Genomic DNA, 25,642 nt, shown 5'->3' on the forward strand with positions numbered 1-25,642 from the left:
TTAATTTCCTTCAAAAAAATACATTTGTATTTTACTGTAATGTACTGTATATTCTTTACGGAGCATGAAATCTGTATTCTCTCATTTAATGAAAAAGGCAGTTCTTATTGTTTCGTTGCATTGAATAAATAGTCATGCAGGTCTTTATTTCTTAGGAAAACAGCCATTTATAGAGAGCAGTCTGACACCATAAAACTTCAATGAATCAATTTTATTGGCATCCTGATAAAAATGACTGACACGTTTGGATGTCATCTTGAATTCATCAAATGTGACTGAAATGAATGACCTCAAACAGTATTCACACACACACACACACACACACACACACACACACACACACACACACACACACACACACACAACCTGTTTCACACATCTGCCATCTGCAGCATGTGATTTCTGCTGCATAAAAAGTGAGTCCTGATTTACAAGTTTTTCCTTCAATATCACTCATGAATTGTTAAATGGTGATTGAGAATGGATTATTGAGAACTATTATAAAGTTCTGCATGAAAATTTGCATGACAATCACATTTAAATACAGATATTTAATATATACTGTTCCCAAAGTGCATATCTATAATCTAGATTCAATTTACTGAATAAAACTATGTGTTTACCTTTCATGGCATGTAACTTGCATTAAGCCCGACAGACATACTTTTTCAAACATATTTTGCATTACTTAAAGCATGTATTGCAAATATAATGTTAAAGTAATAGTTAACCCCAAAATTAAATTTTACTTAAAATGTACTCACCCACAGGCCATCCAAGTTTAGGATGAGTTTGTTTCTTCATCAGATTTGTAGAAATTTAGCACTGCATCAGTGTCTCATCAATGGATGCTCTGCAGTGAATGGGTGCCGTCAGAATGAGAGTCCAAACAGGTGATAAAAACATCACATTAATCCACAAGTACCCACACCACTCTGGTTCATTGATGAGACACTGATGCAATGCTACATTTCTCCAAATCTGATGAAGAAACAAACTCATCCTGATCTTGGATGGCCTGAGGGTGAGTAATATTTTAGCAAATATTCATTTTTGGGTGAACTATTCCTTTAAATTAGTTAACAGTGCATATTCTACGTCTCTGCTACGAATATAAGAGCCAAAATAAAATCATCCCACAGATGTGAGATGTGCGAAATTGCCTCAATCTTTACACAAATTCATCCACATACACACAATACACACTAACTGGAGGGCAAATACACACATACACACAATCTAACAGTGGTTAATGGTAGGACACACACAAACACAAGGGATCTAACAATGGTAAATAGAGGATTCACACACACAATAAGGATTTAACAGTGGTTGATGGCAGCATGTGATAAATGCATGTTTGTGGAGTGTGTGTGTGTGTTTGGGATGTAAAGGCACCAAAGTTATGCATGTGAATTCTATTACCTGCAATGCTGCAAAAAATGTGTTTGTTTACATGAGTTTATCTGTAGTATTTGCATGTGTACACCATGTATGTTTGACTATGCCATGGAGCAGAAGGCTTTATTTTAAATATATATCTATATATATATATTTGTTTTATTGTATTTTCAGAACACAATTATCCATGGCTCCTTTAAAGGGCGGGGCCAGGGGCGGGGCCATCCTCTCCGCTCCATCGGTGTCACGCCTCTGAGGCAATGCTCCAGTTGAGAGGCGGGGCAACCAGTTGCCACAGGCAACACTAGTCTACAGGACGTGATGTCATAGCGAATGGGCGGGGCCATCTCAGAGGCTAGTCTCCCGTAGAAACATGGTCCCAATGTTATAGGACACTTTCCGAATGGGGGCGGAGCGAGTGCTGGTGAGAGAGGCGTGGTTCTGGGTTTTCCCCGCCTCCAGGAAATAGCAGATTCCCAGGATCTCTTTGGGGAAGTTGTCGGGAAGCTCCTGCCGGGAGCGAGGGATGAAGGTGAATGCACAGTCGTCACGCAGAAGTCTGAGAGGAAAAGTGAATCGAAAGGAGTTAAATATGAATCTAAGAAATATAATATTTCTAAGAAAAAAGATAAATTTAGTAAATAAAGCTTTTTTTATTATTGTTATTATTATAAAAATCCAAATAGTTGTTTTTTAGGTTTAGTCTATTGCAGAGATTACCAAACTTTTTGTCAGCGAAACCCCTTCAAATATTGTATTGAAATATATTTTAAGTTAATAAAGTGCATAATAAGCTATTATTATCATATAACAAAATTGTTTTATATTATAATCTTCTTATCTTATTATTATGTTTTTTTATAATACTTTTAACTATAAAATCAAGTTTAAAAATAATATAATAATACATTTGTACATTATAATCAAAAATAATATTTGACTATAAAAATAATTAGCAGGGATTCCCAAACTTTGTCAACCCCTTTGACATTACGTTAATATTTAAATAATTTAATAAAACTTATATTATTACCATTAAAATTTCAAAATCTTCATTTTCAAACGTTAAAAACACTGTCTGGTTCTGGTTAAAAATCTGTCTTCAAAATTGTTGAAAATACTAATGTGAAAAATGTATCCTGATGCATGTTGCATTTACAAATGCATGCTATAAGTGAAATGCAATGATGGATTTGCGAATGTGTGTGTTTAATATGCATATACATGTGCACATGTGTGGGTGTGTAGGTGTTTAATCATGCACATGTGTCTGTTCTCCTGTGCATGATTATTCATGTTGAGTGTTTGTGGATGTCTACAAACACAGGTGCTTGCTGGTGCATTTTTAAACGTGTGTGTGTGTGTATGTGTGTGTGTGTGTGAGTAGATCTTCAGAGCTGCACTTGACTGCAGAGTATCGTCCTTGACGATCTCGACAGAAGCAGGTTGCCATAGAAACAGGTGTGACTGTCTCCACTGCAGCAGAGTTACACATCAGCTGGCTGAGACGTGTGTGTGTGTGTGTGTGTGTGTTCTCTCACTGGTATGTAGTAGGGCTGACATTGATGCAGCGTGGGTGACTGCCGGATTCAAACTTGCTGGCCAGCGTAACGTTGTTTCCAAACAGACAGTAGCGTGGCATCTTCACACCGACGACACCAGCCAGCACTGAGCCCGAGTGGATGCCGATCCTCAGCTACACAGACGGAGAGAGCGAGAGACGGAGGGTAAAAGATCATTTAAACAGTGCTTTGTACAGTAGAGATCGCTTCAAAACAGCTTCACAGAAATGAACAGGAAAAACAGTGTCACAAAACTCTTCAGTCGAGAAGAATTCACAGCAATGTGCAACATACAGTGTGAATAACAAAGCTACACTGAAAACAAAATGGATTTAAGTCATATTTTTATCAATATTTCTCATTACTGAATGGTATACACAGTCCGTATTTATTTTCCAAATCCTTGTGAGCTGCAACCTTTCAATGCAATTAAAATGGAACTATTTTAAAACAAGATGTCTTATAAGTCAGCATCATTTAGTTTGAAACAGCCTTTGTGTCTCTGATGCGTTAAATTGTTATCTAGGCTAGTATGTGCACACACACACACACACACACACACACACACACTAGCATCACCATAGCAACTCTTGAGAAGAGCCAATACTGTCAAGAGTGCAAGACACACTCAACAAGACAAGTGCTTAAAAAAGAATCCAGGAGTCCAGCAGCGTGTGTGATTGACAGCTGTCAATCAATCTCAAGGCGGTGCAGAACAGATCACACTTCTTATCTGCTTAATCACTAGGAACTAACAGATATGATGTCAATGAAAATGTCACTTAAAAATGGAAATATGCTGAAGATTGACTCGCCATCAGGCCATCCAAGAAGTAGATTATGGATTGTGGACTTATTTTCACTAGAAGTGACGGCACCCATTCACTGTAGAGGATCCACTGCTGAGACGCTGATGCAATGCTACATTTCTCCAAATGTGATGAAGAAACAAACTCATCTATATATTTCCATTAGCTTGAGGATGAGCAAAAGTTCAGCAATTTATAATTTTTTGGGTGAAATATGACTTTAGTGACTCAATTGTGGTTTTAAACATGAGATTCTCACAAACACAGAGGCCTATTACGTGTTCTGAACCGAACCACAGGTTATGGAAAGGGTATTTTACTATTGCCGCTTTCATGTCACGGAGAGTCCACAAATATACACACACTCACATTTAATGATGATGCATGGTCGCCCACGGCGATGACCCTGATATTATTCATGGCCTTGTTGTCAAGCTGACAGTGCTGTCAATCACGCAACAGACTGCACTACAACAGTGTCTCTTAGAAATACTCATGTGTGCGCCTGTGTTGTTTTAGTGTCACTGATGTACTAGTTTTGTGACATTTAGAGTTTTATATTTTCTGTATTTTCACTGTAATTCTCAAGGTTTAATAATTTTATTCATAATTTTTACTATTTTTAAAATATGTTTATATTATTTAGTTTAAGTATTTTATTTTTTGTTTTTTTTATTAACAGTTTAATTTCACTTCATTTCACTTTAATTTTAATGTTTTTGTTTTTTGTTTCTATAATTTTTATTTGCTTTCATTTTTATTTTTATGTCTATGCAATTTGTAATCATTTTTATTATTTAACTTTAATTTATTTAGTTGTAGTTATTTTCAAGTAGATTTTACTTCTATATTTTAATTAAAGTTTTTATCGTTTCTGTCATTTTACTTTTTTCTTTTTTAAATGTCTATATCCTTTTAACAAATTTTTATTCATTCATTTTTATTGATTTAAAGTTTTTTCTATTATGAATTAGATTATTTTTTAATATTTTCTTAGTTTTCATTTAGTATAGTTTTTGTTAAATGTCTTATGTCTAATTATGTTAGTATTTCAAGTTAATGTAAAACTTTGTTGTATTTGTAATTATTTGTGTTTTAGAAGTTTTAGATACAGATACTATTTTTTAATTTACAGATCATTTGCGGAATCATATGTCATTGCTGCATTTTTACAATATAGATACGACAACATGCTTAGAAATGCTTCTAAACACACACACACACACACACACACACAAGCCTCTCAGTCGCAGCCATTCTCTCATTGACTCTCTCTAAATGGGAGAAAACAGCAACAATCTAACAATCAATTAGTGGCAATCGCTTGAGTGTTCCGCCGTCTCCATGGCGACCAGATTCCACACTCTCACTTCGTCCTACAGTGTATATATATATAATTTTACTAAATATTATCATTTTAATAAAAAAATAAATCTATTTAATATATATTTAATGTATATTTTAAAAATAACTATAAAATATTTATTAATATATCACATTTATATTTTTATATATATTCCAACTTATGTTTTCAATGTAAATGTATATATATATTTTCTCAATTTTAATACTATTTTAACACAATATAATAATATAATATTAATAATAAGAAGCAGTAGGCATTTTAATGGAAACTGAATTGTATGCTATACTGCAAAAAATCGTACAGTGGTTTCAAACAGAAGCTCTGATTCACCTTGATCGGCTTCCCATCGGGCGTCAGCACTTCTTCTGACAGCTCCATCATCTTCAGAGCCATGAGGGCGATTGGCTTAGCGTGGCTGTCAATCTTCCTGTGAAGCCCGCCTGCCACGCAGTACGCATCACCGATAGTCTCTATCTGTGGAGAGGAGAAGGTTTACTGTCTTTTAGTTCTCTTCTGCTATAAGCAACCATCCAGAATGCCATATTAACACCCTATTATTTAAAATATCTGATGATATCATTATATCAATCTTGTTTTATGCAAAATATATACAGGTGCATCTCAATAAACTAGAATGTTGTGGAACATTCATTTATTTTAACACTTTTAACAAAACCCCACCAATTCACTCTCAACAAAATCAGATTATGGTGACATGGCAATCAGCTAATCAATTCAAAACACCTGCAAAGGTTTCCTGAGCCTTCAAAAAGGTCTCAGTTTGGTTCACTATGCTACACAATCATGGGGAAGACTGCTGATCTGACACTTGTCCAGTGCTGTATCCAAGCATGTTAACAGAAAGTTGAGTGGAAGGGAAAAGATGCACAACCAACCGAGAGAACGGCAGCCTTATGAGTATTGTCAAGCAAACTGGATTCAAGAATTTGAGTGAACTTCACAAGGAATGGACTGAGGCTGGGGTCAAGGCACCAAGAGCCACCACCCACAGACGTGTCGAGGAGTTTGGATACAGTTGTCATATTCCTGAACCACAGACAACGTCAGAGGCGTCTTACACGGGCGAAGAATAACTGGACTGTTGCCCAGTGGTCCAAAGTCCTTTGCAGTTTTGTATTTCATTTGGAAACCAAGGTCCTAGAGTCTGGATGAAGGGTGGAGAAGGTGATAGCCCAAGTTACTTGAAGTCCTGTGTTAAGTTTGAACAGTCTGTGATGATTTGGGGTGCAATGTCATCTGCTGGCATTGGTCCATTGTGTTTTCTGTCACTGCACCCGTTTACCAAGACATTTTTAATTATCTTTTGGTCTTATGAAGAATTCTAATTTGCTAGATAGTTAGATAGTGAATTTGTGGGTTTCTGTTAAATGTGAGCCAAAAATCATCACAATTAAAAGAACCAAAGACTTAAACTACTTTAGTCTGTGTGCATTGAATTTATTTAATACACAAGTTTCGCAGTTTGAGTTGCATTACTGAAATAAATGAACTTTTCCACGACTTTCTAATTTACTGAGATAAACCTGTATTTATTTCTTTTGATTTTGGGGTGAAATACAACACAGATGTATCTTAGTGAGATTCACCCTGTCGCGCTCCCACACACCCTGTTATAACACACACGTCAGAAAATAAACTCTCTCTGATGAATAACACTTAACACAAAGCAGGTGAGGGACACATTCGTGAATATGAATCTGTCTATCTCTGGAGACACATTGATGTTTTTGTGAAAAGTATGTTCATCCCATAGGTGTAATGGTTTTTATACTGTACAAACTGTATATTCTATGGCCCTTCACCAACTCTACACCTAACCCTAACCCTCACAGGAAACTTTGTGCATTTTTACTTTCTCAAAAAAACTCATTCTGTATGATTTATAAGCGTTTTGAAAAATGGGGACATGGGTTATGTCCTCATAAGTCACCCTCTCCTTGTAATACCTGTGTCATACCCATGACATTATACACACACACACACACACACACACAAACACACACACACTTCTATTTATTATTATTAGTTACGGAGGGCTGCCATTTATAATGACAATTTATTGACATACACTCACTAAGTGCCTTTTCATTGAACACATCCGCCTACAATGTGTGTGTTGTGTGTGTGTTTAAAGATCAGCTTGTAAAGTTAAAAGCTTTTAAATGCTGATGGCCACTCAAATCTATACTTTAATTGCTGTAAAAATCTCTATTTCTAAATTCTACGGTCTCATCAGCATCCAGATATTATTAGCTGTACAAAACAGTTGGTTTTGCTGCTTGATATTGAAAAGTAGTGTGTCTCACCATATTATTTTAATGTAATATCTTAATTATGACCACACTGTTTTGTCGTGCAAACAGTTTTACGGTTTATTGCATTACTTAAAGATAGACGGACGTACCTTATAGACGTCCAGTATCCCGCACTGGTAGTCGAAGCGCGTGTAGAGCTCGTTCAGCATGCTGATGACCTGCATCGGTGTGCACTGCGCACACACGGCCGTGAAGCCCACGATGTCAGAGAACAGCATGGTGACGTCATCAAACTTCTTGGCTTGAACGGGAAGACCCTGCCAGAGTCTCTGAGCCACGTCGCCGGGAAAGATGGAGTAGAGCAGGTCGACGGTTCTGTGCTTCTCCTCCTCTAAAGCCTGATGGGTTTTCTCCAGGGTGGCTTTGATTTTATCCATGCGCTTCTTCAGTCCGTCCTGAGCTTTGGCCTGTTCTCCAACCTAAAGAGAAGATTGGAGAAGAATTATGGCAGGTAACATTCGGTCGTGTTAGTGTACGTATTAATATTTTAATTAGAATTTTTGTTTTTTTTATATTTTTAGTTTGCATTTAAATTTAAATTACGCTCTTTTGTCATTTTTATGATTTGTTTTTAATATTTCTATTTATTTTTAATTTATTTTTATTTCACTTTTAGTTTTAGTAATTATGTTAAGTAAATAAAACTATATTAAAGCTAGATATACAGTAAGTATATTAAAAAGGACAAATTAAATTAAGAATCATTAGGCTGTTTATATTTTTATTTAGCTTAATTTTTATTTCAATTTAAATTCTAAGAATTTATATAAATAAAATTAATAATTGTTATATAAATAAACATTTATAATATGAAAAAACAAGTACATTACTAAAATGAAAAATGAAATATAAAATAAATTAAAAATAAATAGAAATATTGGTTTAATTTATTTTATATTTCATGCTTAATTTTATTTAAATTATATATCATTTATATTTTATTTATATTATGTATTATTATATAGTATTTTATTTTTATATGTTTTAATTTTAGTAATTTTGTTATGCAAATAAAAATATATTACATAAATACAAATTTAAAAACACAATCTAAACAAAGCATTTATACCAAGCTTTAAAGGTCCTATGACATGAAAATGTCACTTTTTGAGGTTTTTTAACATTAATATGAGTTCCCCTAGCCTGTATATGGTCCCCAAGTTTCTAGAAATTTGAATCGGTGTAAATCGAGATTTTTCTATCTTTCTCTGCCTTCGAGAAAATGGAAGCTCAAACGGGCTGATCTTGAATCTCCTCGTTGTGACGTTGTAAGGAGAATTGTTACCTCCCCTTTCTCTGCTTTGCCCGCCCAAATATTTACATATAATTCAGTCGCAATGTCAGCACAGGCGTTTCAAACAGACTTTTATGATATGGATTCGACAGCACCGGCACAAACAGTGAGTAACAGTGTTCATTAATGCCTGATCTGTGATCAGTGATTTCTGATGTGTAGCTAATCATTCAAGTTCACACAGACTTTCTTTCTAAATCGTTTAATACTGTTTATGCATCAGTGAATCAAGCCAGTGACTAAACAATCAACTTCACGTTGTTTCTCTTAGTAGCATGAAACAAATCTCTTATTTAAATTGTGATTTAACTACAGAGAGCGATCAAAGAACGCTCGCTTTTTTCCGGAGCTGTTACACATCGCGAGTAAATCTGCACACTTTCCCAAACTGCCATTACAATGAATGACGCTGTTATGCTGCACAACGGAGCTCTTACTGTATTCATGTGTTTCCTGTTAGCTGTGGTGAAAGCATTTTGTGAGATAACATGTTGCAATAATGACGAGATCACTGCATCCACGCAATAAACAGACTCGGTCTACTCAATGCTCATCACTGCAGCCTTTCATGTGATGGGGAAAAGATCGAAAAAATAATTATATAATCAACACTTCCACGATTCGTTAATCTCGACAGCTGTAATAGTAAATATATATATATATATATATATATATATATATATATTTGAGAGGGGTTTTACATGTAATATGCATTTCGAATGCAAAGATGTCAGCCAATCACAACAGTTGTGGTTTACTCGGAGTCTCACAGCAGACACGCCCCTTCAAACAGAGCATTCAAGCCAGAGGGCTAATGTCAGGATATAAAAATGCTTTTTATTTCTAAATTTTAAATGTAAAAATCATACTAACAATATAAATACACCTAAGGAAACATTAAAAAGCATTTAAAGAAAAGAAAATAATCCATGTCATGGGACCTTTAATTTATTTTTATTTAGTTGTCTTTCTAGTCATTTTAGCACTTCAACTTATTTTACTTCAGTTCTTTGACAAAGCAATTTTTTAAGTTAAAGTTTTTAGTTTAATATTTATTTCTAATTTTATTTAAACTTTTTTACAATTATCAATTTTTTTTAAATAATTATAGTTTTACACTTTACAACTTTTCAAAGTTGTAAAGTGTACACTGACATATAGAACCAGAAATATCCTTCTCATAATAAAGAAATAAGTAACAAGAGATAGTTTTTGATATAAAGTATGATATAAATCCAAAACAACAACAATAGCAATATCTTTTAAACACACCAATATTCAATAAGTAAACATATTTACTAATAGTAATAATCACAATTGTTCCATCAAGTAACAGTTCATTAGTCAAACTCTATGCTGTTTACAGTAAACTCATTTAAAGCCTAATGAGCTTTCATTGACACACCCACCAGAATGACATCACGTGTGGCGTCATGAATAGGGATGTCAGACAGATGTAAGCCCCGCCCCATGAGCTCCTCCAGCCTATCAACACGCGGCGAGCCTAGAAACATGATGGAATTGGATTCTGGGAGGTGAAGCATCTGACCTTTGAGCTCCATCACCTGCAACACACACACGGACAAAAGTAAAGCGCTGAAATGGAAAAGCAAACATGCATATCATATTACAAATTCAATTTATTGGTAGGGAATTAATATCAATGCAATAAGCCTGACGTGTTTGTGCTGCCATGAAGACGCACTCTCATAAATATGTTTACATGGTTGTCAAAAACAACAAGGAAGCATATCAGATGTTGTATGTTTCAAACACACACACACACACAATAGATCTCATCACATCACATTGCTCGAAGAGAGGGAGAGAGAGGCTGTTCTTTTATTAGGATTTAGTTGTGATGGAGGAATTCTTGAACAAGTATTCCAGAGTATGCACTGAATCTGCATTTGTTAGAGAAAAGCATTAGATTTCAGTGTGTAACTCCTAGAGTTTGTCCTCAAGACATGAAGGATTCCTCAAATCATGTTATTTAAGTGATCAGATGCACCATTTTCACCTATTTGGAACCAGAAAACAGCTGAAAAATCCAACAACAGCAAATGTATCCCTGTTGTTTTAGTAGTATTTATATACTAGTCAGTATGTTTTGTAATTCTGTTATGCTCTTTTGCGTTTTTTTATTAGTGTTTATTATTTTATTATTCTATTTTAATTATTACTTTTATACAGTTTCCTATTTAGCTTTAAATGCATTTTTATTTAAGTTTGAGGAATTTTTGCATGTAAAGAAAAATAAAAAGTTTTGTTGTGTGTTTTTGTCATATTTATCAGGCCATTTTTGTTGTCTGCACATTCTTTATAAATTTTTATTTCTGCTTTTGTTTCAAATCAAATTAAACTAAATAAAAATTTGAAATGTTGATTGACAACTAACTGAAAAAGTTTGAAGTTTGAGTTCTAAAATTACAAAAGTTGAAATAAATGAAAGCTAAATAAAACCGGGTTTTTATAGTTAACTGAAAGTAAAAAAAAAAAAAAAGTTATTAGAAAATAAACATGAACTGAAACAAAATCAAATAAAACTTGTTTTATTTAAGATAGTTGCAACGTTTCTAAGTATATACTCCAAATGGTTCAAGAATACCATTCAATTTACTTTGGGTATGTCTTATTTAGGCGTTTTAGTCAAATTTTGCAGGATTTTTAAAGGGTTAACTAAAATAACAATAAAATAAAATAAAAATGAATATAAAATTAATTTTAATGTTATGCACTTTTGTCATTATATATAATATTAAGTTCTAACAATTTTATTATGTAAATAAAATACATGAATATATATGTAAAATGTAAAAATTACAAAACATTTGTTGTACCTTTTATTTTTTACATAATATATATTTCCGACTTTTTTTTTTTTTTTGTCATTTTAGTGCCTAAACTTAAACGTTTTACTTCAACTTCAACTTATTTCACAGGATGCTTCAAAGCTTACACTCATCAGAGCCTGTGGCCCGTTATGCAACAGGACAGAGATATCGAATTCACACACGGTCTGCTTGTTCACATGCTCTGATGAAGCCAATAGAGAATTTTGGGTTTGAACGGAAAGTTCATTATAAAAAAGTGTGTATATGTTTACACAAAAGTGTCTGTGTGTCTGTGTGTGTGTGTGTGTTTTTCTTGCCTCAGTCCCAGCTGTATAGATGTATTATGCAGAGATGGAGAGTTCCGCTTAAATAATGCAGTGTGCTGCAAGATTGGGCCATGTGTGTGTGTGTGTGTGTGTGTGTGTGTGTGTGTGTGTGTGTGTACACTTCTGTTCTCCGTCTCATCACTCTGATTCTTCCCTGTCTATGTCGATCACAGGACTGTGAACCCTTTGCACAATCATCCAGCAGATGCACTTGTATAACATACAGTTTTGCATCTTTGTAATTCTGATTTACATAGAAATTAAGGATTTAAATATGCATGACACAGATTAAACGGAAAGGCGGGTTTGAGAATAACGTGTAGATTTTTACACTGAAATAACATGCAAACGCAGCACGACTGTTTAATGATTTTGCCCTGGAGAGTAACAAACCCATTACAGCACTAACACTGAAGGTCAGAGTGATGCAGCTGCTGATCTCTCCCTCCTGCGACGAGAGAGTTTCAGCACAGCACAATCCTGCAGGAACCGTCCTGGCTAGAGTTCAAGCGTCACTGCAGTGGAACCGTTTATAGAACGATACAATAAATATATAATCAGCTCCGAGATACAGACATATGCTACCTCTGGCTTCAACAGATTTCCATAACAAACAGTTCAGGATCAATCACTCTGCATCTCGTCATCAGCCAAATCTCAAGACGTGAACACTAGCAGAATAAAGCTGAAAATCTCTCCGTATATTTCTCTGCGGGAGTTTTAAACTTGAGCACTAATTTGTAAAAACTCACTAAAGTTTGTCTCACCAGAGCACGAGGGTGCAGCATTTAAAACTGAATTGAGAATGGCTTTCAAACTCAAGTTCATTTCCTGAGATTGAATTGAATTGAACTGAATTTGTACCGAGGTAGAAAAGAAGATGCAGAATTGAAGCTTGAGTTTGATTTTACGTGGATTAAACACAGAATGTTGGCTTATAAAAGGATTGCTTTGAGAACAAAAAAGGGGAAAAAATTGATTGATGGATGGAACAATAGAATGACAGAACAAATGATGGATGGATGGATGGATGGATAATGGTATGATGGAATGACAGAATGAATGATGGATGGATGGATGGATCAACAGAACAAATGATGGATGGATGGATGGACGGATGGATGGACAGATTGACGGATGGACGAATAATGGTACGATGGAATGACAGAATGAATGATGGATGGATGGATGGATGGATGGACGGATGGATGGATAATGGTACGATGGAATGACAGAATGAATGATGGATGGATGGATGGATGGACAGATGGACGGATGGACGGATAATGGTATGATGGAATGACAGAATAAATTATGGATGGATGGATGGATCAACAGAACAAATGATGGATGGACGGATGGATGGACAGATTGACAGATGGACGGATAATGGTAAGATGGAATGACAGAATGAATGATGGATGGATGGATGGATGGACAGCTGGACGGATGGACGGATAATGGTATGATGGAATGACAGAATAAATGATGGATGGATGGATGGATCAACAGAACAAATGATGGATGGATGGACAGATGGACGGATGGACAGATAATGGTACAATGGAATGACAGAATGAATGATGGATGGATGGATGGATCAACAGAACAAATGATGGATGGATGGAGGGATAGATGGTTGGAACGATAGAGTGACAGAATGAATGAATGATGGATGGATGGTTGGTTAGAACGATAGAGTGACAGAATGAATGATGGATAGATGGATGGATGACACGATATAACAAATTATGGAAGGATGATAGAGGGACAGATGGATGGAATGAGAGAATGAGTTATGGATGGATGGTTGGACGATGGATGAATGGATCGATGAATGAGAGAATGAATGATGGATGGATGGTTGGACAATGGATGAATGGATGGATGGAATGAGAGAATGAAGGGACGATGGATGGTTGGACCATGAATGGATGGATGGAAGGATGGAATGATAGAATAAATGATGGATAATGCATGGATGGACGATGGATAATGGAACGATGGAATGACAGAATGAATGATGAATGGATGGATCGATAGAACAAATGATGGATGGTTGATTGGAACGATAGAATGAAAGAATGAGCGATGGATGAATGGATCAATAGAACAAATGGTGGATGGATGGATGGTTGGAACGATAGATTGAGACAATGAATGATGGATGGAATGACAAAACATGATGGGTGGATGGTTGGACAATGAATGGATGATCAATAGAACAAATAGAACAAATGATGGATGGATGATTGGAATGGTAGAATGACAGAATGATGGATAGACACATGGTTGGATCTATGGATGTATAGAATTATAGACAGAATGATGGATATATGGTTGGATGGATGGAATGATAGAATAACAGAACAAACAATTGAAGGATGGAGAGCTGGATGGATGGAAAGGGAATGTATGATAGATGGATATATGGATAGATAGAAGGATGGGTGGATGGAAGAATAGATGAATGAAAAAATAAATGGAAGCACATTTCATTACTTTGATAAATAAAATAATGTTAAGGACGAACTGTTGAGTGAGACAACAGACACTGCTTGTCTAGAGACAGATTCAGCGCACAGATTTACTGCTGAATCTAACCATTTGACTACAATTCATAATCAGTTAACCGCATAATCAGACGCTACAGGTGCAGAGATCAGACACGCTGATGCAACTCACACCTGACTTTCATTTCATCATCTGTTCTTCTGTTTAATTATTTATCTTCTCTTGATTCAGAGCTTGCAAATCTAGCAGTGTTTTACATGACAAGACAACAAACGGCTTTCTGTGACAAACTAAAACACATCTACACCAATCAGATCTGATGACACAATTCTTCAAAGAACAACAGATTAAAGAGAAGGAGGGACAAATAGAGGGGAGCTTTAAAAAGACAATTGCACTCCAGAGCACGACGAGGTGCTAATCAGAGATAGAGTGTCACAATTCATATTTCTGAGTATGCACTGAATACTAGTTTTGGGACCTTCTACCAAATCATTCAATAGCGTCTAGATAGCATTAAGCTCAATCTGCAATCTGCATCACGGTTATTACCATTAACTAAGACTAAATAGTTAATATTTTAAATAAATAAAATGTATATCTTAGATATTTTTGTAAACTTAAATAAAATAATACATAGATATTAGAAGAAAAACTAAACTTTGAAATGGCTAACTGAAATAAGTTTAAGTATGTAAACTAAACTAAAATGAAATGCAAAATGAGAATATTAAAATTCTAAATATTATACGGTAGATAAAAAAAAAAAAAAAAAAGTTCTGCATGAATTTTGGTCAATATTTATTGAAAGTGTAAACAGATAAACAATTCAGAAATAAAACTGGCAGATTTTACAAAGTATTTTTAACATAATATGAATTTAGATGCATCTCGTACACTATTTAATTAATTGATGCTTGTTGGTTTCCAATTTTTGTTGCATCATACCAAGCTATTATAATTATAGTTGGCAAAATCCAAAAACATAAAAAAAATTGCTGTTATTTATAAACAAAGTAAATGTTAACTGTAATAAATAAGTGAATTTAAAACACTTTAACTTATTATATTTCATGTAACTGCCATGGCAGCGAATCTCATTTTCATTTAGTTTAGTTTGATGCACTAAAATAATTAAAATAAAAATAAAATTTTAATTAAAATAAAAAAAAATAATATAAACTATATATAGAAATAAAAAGTAACAACGAAATAACTCAAACTCAATAAAAAGTAACTAAAGACATTAATAATATTTATTCTTATAATAATAATAATAATAATAGTAATACAATTAATACTACTATAATAATACCACTGTGAAATGTAATGTGATAAAACAAAATTGTAACCTTCTCATGATAATGAATGCAGCTGTCCACGCTGTTGATTATAATCTATTTTTGTTGCAATGCATCACGATTTCTTAGTGCTGACACAGTGTTTATTCATATTTGTTCACATTTATCATCCTCAGTCCAGTAACCAGCTTCAGCACACACACACACACACACACACACACACAATTTACTCTGGGTGAAAATAAAAGCTCCTGCTAAATGACACGGAGACGAAACTGACATTTATTTCAGTGTTGGTGAGCACAAAGTGAGTTTCAGTTCTGATGTGACAGCAGGAAAAATAATGCGAAATGCGAATAATACAATCAATGTCATATAATCATGCATAGCTAGGATTACACAATAAAAAGGCAGGATTTTATGAAAAATTACACAATACAATAACCGGAAGTCAGTTAGAACTAATGTATCCAGTAATTGTTATGATTTTGTATCTATAATCTAAAAATTAAAAAAGAAAAAAAAAGCATAGTAATTGAGTAAAACTGTTTAGAAAAATGTTATTGTTAATTGATATAAAGCTGAAATAAAATAAAATAAAATTAATATTGTACATTTCCCTATTCAGAAATTCAAATTTTTTTTTTTTTTGATATTTTATATTCTATTACGTTCTTGGAAATATTAGTACATTTAAAGTTTTTAAAGATATCAATAACACTTAAATCTGGGTTCAGGGGTTTTTTTTATAAAAAATTTTATGAAGCTGAATTATCTATCTTTGCTTATTTTATTTCAGCTAGATGCCACGACATTGTTTCTTATTTTCTTTTAGTTTAAATACTAAAATAACTAAAGCTAAACCTGAAATAAAACTTAATAAAATATATTGCATAATAAAGATATAACTAAAAAATAAAAAAACAGAAAAAATAACCACAAATATGAATACAAAAATATTTATTTTTAAATTAAAATGTTAAAAATATAATAGAAAAAATGAAATAAAAAAAAATTAATATAAAATTGAAATGAAAAAAAATGAAATAAAAAATAAAAACAAGTTAAAATATTAATAAAAACTATAATAGTTTTTGGTAACTAAAATAACACTGTGTCAACTTTGTCGAATTCTTATTATTACATATGAATGTTTTAATGAAATAACACTTAAATCTGATTTCTGAAGCAAAACGTTCTTGTATCTCTTTCTTTTTCTCAACAGGGATTGTAAAGAAATTCTTCAATAAGATTCACAGATGTCAAATCAAAAAAATATTATTTATTTTTTCTTAGATTTACATTTGCAGTGCGTACGTCTTTATTTCTCTAAAGCTATCTATAAAGCTTTTCAAACTACAGATAAAATCTCTTTAGTGAACAGATAACCTCTCCAAGTTGAGCGACATCAGATCATAAACTGCAGCTCTGTTCAATCATTTCATAACAATCTGCACTGATTTAGGAAATAATCCTGCGGGTTTGGCAACGATGGCAAACTCTGTAATTAGGACACGTTCCTACCGTCATGTCATGTGAGAACTACATATTTATGAGATGGGTGAACATGAACACCACCACAGTGTTGTAATTATTAGAGGCAGACCTGGGATTTTCTTAAGGCAATTAAAGGATTACAATAATAACTGATTTACAAACGGATCATTGTAAATGTAAATTAGCTTTAACACATTTGGACTCAAGTTGAGAGTTGGCTTTGCTCTTTATTTTGTTGAACCAGCGCTGAAATCTTTCTTGAGATGTGAAAATGAGAAGAAATATGAATGTATTTCATTCCGGCCAAAATCATGTCGAAATCTGTGTTATTTTAATGTAACACTTACTCATATTAAAGTAGCTTTTTCAAAGTTTTTTTTTTTTTTTTTGTATTATATGTAAATATATATTTGTATTTTGTAAATTATATGCACTTTATATGCACTGTATATGTATATATATAATTAACTTTTGTCAGTTTTGTATATTTAATATTTCTAATTGTTGTTGTTGTTGTTCAAGTTGTTGTTTTTTGCTTTTGTAAATTTTTTCTATTACATAAAACTAATTTTATTTTAAGTAGCAGGATAGTATTGACAAACTCACAATATTACCTTTTCCAACCAATTAGGCAATCAATTCGTTTTGTCTGGTATTTTCTGTTGGCTACAATCAGAACAAACAATGTACTGTTTGTGAATGAATCCTTTTTGAGTCGATTCATTTTAATGAATCATTTAAACAGATTACAGTCTGAATCAGTGTAAAAAAAAAAAAAATCAGTTCATTTGAAAGTTATTACAGTCAATTGCCATGGCTACGTTTAAAAAATGACTTTTAGTTTAAGATTTTTTTTTATATTTATTGTTTATTACTTGTATTTTACAAGATATTTTAACATTTATATTACATTTTTCAGATTTATTTCAGTTTTAAAAATGCATTTAAATGTTAAAATTTTTAGTATCAAGATTGTAATTTTAACACTCAAACTTATTTTAGTTAGCTGCCAATGCAACATTTTAAAATTTGAAATTTTTTCAACTTCTATTTCATTTAAATTAATATATTTTTTAATGTTTTTTTTTTTCACAAATTCTGAATGAATCATTTTTGAGTTGGTTCCTTTCAATGAATCGCTCAAACGGATTGCAAAATAGTCTGAATCGGTGTATAAAAAAAACAAAAAAAAACATCTTCTGTGAAATTATTGCTGACTAAAATATAATGTTGCTTAAATCATTATATTTGGACAGTTGTTGAGTTAATAAGAGCATGTAAACAAACACAAATTCACATTTTTACTCTTACCTTCTCTCTGCTGTCGAGTGCCAATCCGTCAGGTCGTGTACGAATGGTGAACGGCGTGGACAGCCGGAGCAGAATGTTCTGGAAGGAGCAGGGGATTCTGGGAGAAACCAGCTCAAAGCTGGTGCTGAAGGTGAGCGTCCGGTGCGGGTCGCTCTTGGCCTGTTTCCGAAGCCCCTCCCCGACCTGCAGGACCTCCATGTTGGGTCCCAGAACCAGGTGAAAGGGAAAGGCCCGGCAAAACGTGCTCAGACCGATGCGCAAATCCAGCGGTGAGCGCGACAGCTGACGAGATCCGGCGGCGGTGGATGCGGGTTGAGTCCGAACCTCTCGAATGAGGAAGGACAAACAGGTGGGGGATGAAGATGATGGCGCGGATGGAGATGAAGAGGGGGAGGAGTCAGCAGAGAGCTCGCTGTCCTCATTGGACGTGTGCAGCCACGTGGGAGGAGCTTCCTCCACCGATACTTCTGATTGGTAGATGCGCCGGGCGGCGGCTTGGATCAAGCCCGGCATGGCCACGCCCACAGTAGGGTCAGGGTTGAAGCAGTGGAGGAGGAGACTCCGTCTCCCGTCGCCCTCCACCTTCGTCTCCTCGTTCTCCTGAGGAGCGTCTTTGCATAGGAAAGAAGGAGCCTCGGAAGACGCTCGGCGGCCGCAGGACGTTCTGATGTGTTCTAGAAGTGCGTCGAAACCGTTGAAGAAGTCCTGCAGGTTTCCTCCGAGAGCTCGCAGAACCCTCTCGTTCTCCTCCAGACACAAACCAAAGAACTCCTCCCCAAATCGGCCACGAATGTCGGCAAAGTCCACGCCTGTAAAAAAAAAATCGTGCAAAATCGTTTTTCACTTTGCTTAATAATGATTTAATAAGAAAAAAATACTAGTTTATATAAATATATGTATATGTTGATAGACATTGAATTATACATTTAATTAAAATGCATAAAATGTATTATAAGTGTTCATTTCTTAATATATTTACATTTTACATAAATGCTGTTCTTTTTAATTTTCAGTGGTCCTTGAAAAATAAAATGTATCAGTTTCCAAAAATAAAATATTTATATATTGTGCAGCACAACTGTTTTCAACATTGATAATAATCAGAAATGTTTCTTGAGCAGTAAATCATCATATTATTCTGATTTCTGAAGATCATGTGACACTGAAGAAGACTGGAGGAATGATGCTGAAAATACAGCGGAGCATCACAGAAATAAATTACATTTTAACAGATATTCACATAGAAAAAAAAGTTATTTTAAATTGTAACTATATTTCACAATATTATTAATTTATTAACTGTGTTTAATAAAATAAATCCAAACAGTATGGAAGCTTGTTTCCACCATAGGATAAAAAATAAAAAAGGGTAAATGCAACATTCTGACTTTCCTCTTAGAACTGTGAAATAATTATTCAACTGTGAGATATGTGAGATACCTTTTTTATAAATTCCGTGGCAGAAAAAAAAATTAAAAAAAAGAAAAGAAAACAGAATTATGAGAACTAAGAATTGCAAGATGTAAAATTAGAATTCAGAAGGAAAAACATCAATATTGGTAAAATTCCAATTCTGAATTCTAAAAATAAAAGAGAATTTTGAGATATAAGCTCAGAATTCAAAAAAAAAAAAAAAAAAAAAAAGTCAAAATTGCAAAATGTTACCTTAAAATTATTTGGGGAAAAGTCAGAAATGTGAGATATAAACTCACAACTGCAGAGCTGTGAGATAAAAGTCACTACCTTTATAATTTTCTTTAGTCCATGGCAGAAACAAGCTTCTAAACGTAATTAATGCAATCTGTATGTAGCAGAACTATCTGTTTTATAAGCATGCATTCACATAACGATGGAAAGTTTAAAGGTCTGCCCCCAGCGAAACCACTGGATTACCAATATAATCAATCGCTGCAGTATAAGCGCGTCGTGAAACACTGCGGCTCTGCTGCATTAAAGCGAGATGTGCTGTAGGTTTAGCTGGGCAGGGCTCAGTTCAAATGGCTCATTGCGGTTTATTTATAAACGTGTTCTCATTAGGGATGGCAGAGTTAGTATCTTAGCAACAGCTCAGGAATGGAGACTGCAGCAATGGAGGGAGTTTTTAGGAAAGTGTCTGTGAGTGTGTTTTGAGGTCAAAGTTTTGCTGTTTTGTGTGTGTGCGCTAAAGCTGCACCATTTGGTCCAAAAATCATGAGAAATATTGCATTTATGATGCAAAATAAAGCTAGAGCACTTGTGTTGTCAATGCATGCTAAAAGTCAACACTTTGCAAACAAAAAAACCCAAAAACAAAATATTGAGCCAACACATGCATGCTTGAGTATGCATAGTATATTCTGAAGTATGCATGACATATACTGTATTTATTAAATTATACTGCAGCCTTATAAGGATTAATAATTCCACAGGGTCATATTGAGATTTAGATTTTTTTTTATTTTATTAATTGCACAGCCCTAGTGTATAATTACCTAAAACAGTTGCTGTGTATTTCAGTATTCCTGAGATGTCAGTCTGGCTGTCACAGCAAGAGTTCTCCAACAAACACTTCTTCTCTTCTGACAAGCTTCGTACAAACTCCTGTCCACTGCAAGAGAAAGAGACACCGATTAACACTTAACATAAGAGTTAGAAAAAAAAGGGTAACCAAAATATCAAAAGAAAACATTATAGCTCAGAGGTTTCTCTTTCATATCTCAGGAGAACTGAAGATCTTAATTTCATCCATTTACATTTGCGTTTCAACTCTGTCTAAGATATTCCTATGGATGAATAAAAACTAATAAATGAGGCCCCCAAAAAGTATTTGGACGCTTAAGTCACACTTATAAATGTTTGCATGTCAAGTCAAGATAAGTGTATTTTTATAGCACTTTTCACAATACACACTGTTTCAAAACAGCTTTACAGAAAATCATAATGCTCATATTTAAAATAAAACACCTTTTAGTTGCATTTAGCAGATAATACAATTACACTTTATGACAATATAAACAATCTAGCAGATGAGATTTGCTATATAGTTCAAATCACCTTATGTGCAGTTGAAATGTGCTTTATACTATATAATGGGTGTCATTGCATTTGTACAAAATTTCAAACCAAGTGTCATTTATTGTAATGAAAACAGCACATATTTTACAAGCAACAACTTTTGACAAAAACATTAATTTGAAACAGTTAACCATTAGATCTAGCGTTCAAATTGGATTACTTTGTTTTGTTATTAAATTCACTGTACTGTAACAGCATCCACCTTATTTATGCAAAGAAGAAGTAAACTACTTCAGGTGAATGTGTGAGACTTCCGATTATTTACCAGCTACAGGTGAATAATTTAAAAGTGCAATAAAGAGTAAAAATAATTGCTCCACAAACCAGCGTGTTTATGATTATGATAATACAGTAAAATTATATAATAATAAATACCAATTCACAAAATTAAGCAGCATGAAGGACACATAAATATGTCACCGGAAGTCTTGCACATTCAATTATAAAAAGCCGCGCCCATACTTACATTAAAATTAAGGTGGATTTAAGGTGGAGCTATAAAATTATGCGAGTGAGTTCATATGAAGACTTCTGTCTTTTTTTTGGAGACTTTGGTATGTTAGTATATTTTGGAGACAATTCTTCTGAAACTCTGTTTTTTCATTACTCTCTAAGAGAAACAACTGAGATGTCATTTCTCTCAGTTATGAGTGATGTACCTGATTTCCCTCTGTCTGTAAATCTCCACCGTTCTCTGCAGGGCCAGCTGAATTGTCTGGGTCTAAAAAGAAGAAAAACAATGCAGTCAGAAGTTGTTCGACCCAGATTCACGAGTGACACTGCAAAGACACGATGTAGCTGCTAAACAACAACACTCTCATCGCAAACGCTGCTCTGCTTCTAGAGCTCCATTCACAGGATCTAATTAAAACGGATAAGAAAAGGAAAACATCAGCCACAACTGAATCAAATGTTAAAGCAACTGTATGTGTTTCAAAATCGCTCCCACTCTCCCTCAAACGTCTGTTCTGTGAGTAAGTTTAGTAAGAGGGTACAAAATTCCACGAAAAGTGTGGATTGCTTTATGGCAACAAAAAAAATGCACGTTTAATTATGAATGTGTTTTACGACACTGAATTCCAATCGCTTAATTGTATGGGGGCCCCAAAGTCACAAAAAAATGCATAAAACTACATGCATTTGGTTAAAAAAAATAATAATAAATTCTCAATTGAAATTCATTGATACCAGATTAATTCGATCACACATATGAAAAATGTAGACTGTAAAAAAAAAAAAAAAAAATTCCAAGATGTAAATATATTTAACATTTGCATGAACATACTACTTTAGTGTGTTACTTGCCATTTCTTTGTACTTCTGAAATTTACCAGCAATTTCTAGTTTCTACGCCACTTCTTTTTAGTAATAAGTCTCACAAAGTTGCAGTTAAGTTCTAAATATCTTGAATGGAGTAAACAGTGATGGTAAACCCTATTGGATTTGTCTGTTTGTGCCATGTTTGTGTGATTTGGCCCTTTTAAAGGGATTTACAGTGCTGATCTACCTGTAATAGAATACACCTTTAAGCCTCATCCAGTCAACTGCCTTTATCACGCTTCCACAGAAACAATATTCCAATCAAAATCCTTTTCGTTTCAGGAAAGCTCATAATAGCTCAAATCCACCTTTATATGGTCGAATCTGCTTTAGTAATCTCACAGCTGTCTCTCTCTCACTCTGGAGAAATTAAACCTGATTTATACTAACGTAACACAGCAGAGAATCATAAGAGTTTAAATAAAACGTATTATGGTAATGAGATGTTTCCACAAAAATATGATTTCAACATTGATAATAATTTGAAATGTTTCTCAAAGCAACAAATCAGCATATCAGAATGATTTTCTGAAGATCATGTGACACTGAAGACTGGAGGAATGATGCTGAAAATACACCTTTTGGAATACATTATACATTAAAACTGAATACAGAAAACTGAATATTATTACAGAAATTGTAATTATATTTCAAAATATTACTATTGTATGTTTGGTTAAATAAGACTTCTTTTAAAAGGGTTTTTCCAATGAGCTTGCTGCAATGCATGTTGGGATTGCCTTCATGCAACAACATCTTAGATTTCATCTTAAACTAGATCTAGAAAGCATCATGAAGACCCTGTCTGCCTTTGGGATCAGTTTTTGGATCAGGAGGAGTTTCTGTGTTGTTTATGTAGGCAGTAGATTCTGAAAGTGCTTTTCGTTGTTTTCAGAGCTCTATAAACTCAATGTAGATCTCTCTAACACACAAACACAAAGGATTAATGTTATCTTCTAAAGAACGTGTTCGTGTGTGTTCAGTGAACGTTGGTTTTGTCTAATGGCCAAACAGTACAGACATGATTTCAAGTGACACGTTTTAATAATATAGATGTAAATGTTGAAATGCATGCTTTAGAAGTACTTGCATTGTTAGTTCATGTTAACTAATGGAATTAACTAATGTGCACAAACGGAGGCTTATTGTACAAAAAAAAAAAAAAAAGGAAATCAAATGTTTTAGAAATAAAATTTAATAAATATATATCTTGCAAATAATATATCAACAAACCTCCTCAGTAAAAACCTTCATAATATAGATAAGAATATGTAAGGTGAGGTTAATGCTGCTGAAAAGGAAATTAGAAAAAATAAAATAAAAAACAGCCTTTAAAAATGTGTACTGTAACTGAAATCTACAGATGCACATGACGAAATGTAATAAAATTAACAGTTTAAAGTGAATTTTGGTCTGAAAGAAGACGTTATGGAAGCAAAATCTCAAAACTGACCAGTGCATAAAAAACATGCATTTATGTCAGTCTCCAGCCAATCTGAGTGTTTTATATATAATCCAGCTAAAACACACATACACACATTTTGGATTTAGGCCATTGGAGCAGTTGGTTTGCTATGAACCACATTTTTTAAATCTAGTACAACACACACACACACACACACTCAGTAAATCTACCAGAGTGAATGTCAGGACAAGAACATTCTGATGCAGAGATACATGCTCTGCGGTACAGTGTGTGTGTTTCTTTGAGACCCAAACTCACCAGGGACCACTGTACCGAGAGGTTATCCTGCCCTTTCACACACACACACACACACACACACACACACACACAGCACTGTTCTGCTCCACACGAGACAGGATGAATATGTAAGCATACATGCTGAAACACACACATAACACAGCAGGGCCTGAACAACCACAGCACGCTCTACATTGATTCCCCATTCACACACACACACACACACACTATAAATGTAAGACGGTGTGAGGGGTGGACTCCCAGACATCTGCACTGTCACCAGTTTCTGCTGTTCGGAGATTTACGAGCCGTGTAATCCGTTCTCACGCACAGAGTCAAATCCATGATCATCATCAGTTCTCCAACAGCATCTACACTAGTAATACTGGTGCACATGGTTAGAGAGAGAGCGGATGCATTTGCTGTGACAGATTATGTCAACCCCTACAGTAACCATGAATATTCTCTATGTGACGATAGGACAATAAAACCATAGATTTTAAGAAACATGCATGACTTAAGAAACATGCATATATATATATAGCCATATAAATACACACACACACACACACACATGTGCATTACTCTCTTGTGTGTTGTGGATGGGTGAGGAGTAAGGTTCGGTACCGTCGGTGAAGTGAGGCGTCTCAAACTCTCTCCGAGCGAGTCCAGATTGACGCGTTTACGCCGGGCGAGCCTCCTGCTGACGGCCGCGTCCTCGAACGGACACGAGAGCGTCTCCACGGGACTCCTGCCGTTCCAGAAGACGCGCGAGAACGGGCACTCTCCGTCCTCCCCGGGGCTCTCCAGGTAGTCCGAGCCCATGGAGCTGAAGGATTCGGAGGAGATCTTCCGCGAGGACATGCTGCTGCGGACTCATCAGACGCGCAGGCGACACAGAACCATCGCGGAACCGGGACGCGCGCGGCAGACGCGAAGGAATCCCGAATAAACGCAGCAGCAGCAGCAGCGCTCGGAGGAGCACCGGATCACCAAGTGCGCAAAACCCAGATTC

The 25,642-nt window shown here is 34.6% G+C and overlaps 1 protein-coding gene across 1 annotated transcript; it reads right to left on the minus strand.

Moving 5' to 3' along the window:
• Positions 1-1,670: 1,670 nt before the first annotated feature.
• LOC113081255 (guanylate cyclase soluble subunit alpha-2-like) lies at positions 1,671-25,568 on the minus strand. The gene is made up of 9 exons (XM_026253327.1): positions 25,255-25,568; positions 22,265-22,326; positions 21,023-21,138; positions 18,552-19,360; positions 10,178-10,333; positions 7,564-7,893; positions 5,469-5,612; positions 2,943-3,097; positions 1,671-1,960 (listed from the first exon to the last, which is right to left on the minus strand). Exons 1-9 carry the CDS (start codon positions 25,489-25,491, stop codon positions 1,750-1,752), a joined length of 2,220 nt encoding a protein of 739 aa, XP_026109112.1. The 5' UTR covers positions 25,492-25,568; the 3' UTR covers positions 1,671-1,749.
• Between the last annotated feature and the right edge of the window lie 74 nt (positions 25,569-25,642).

This window comes from Carassius auratus, unplaced genomic scaffold, assembly GCF_003368295.1.
Source record: "Carassius auratus strain Wakin unplaced genomic scaffold, ASM336829v1 scaf_tig00033530, whole genome shotgun sequence".
In the NCBI taxonomy this organism is placed as follows: Eukaryota; Metazoa; Chordata; class Actinopteri; order Cypriniformes; family Cyprinidae; genus Carassius; species Carassius auratus.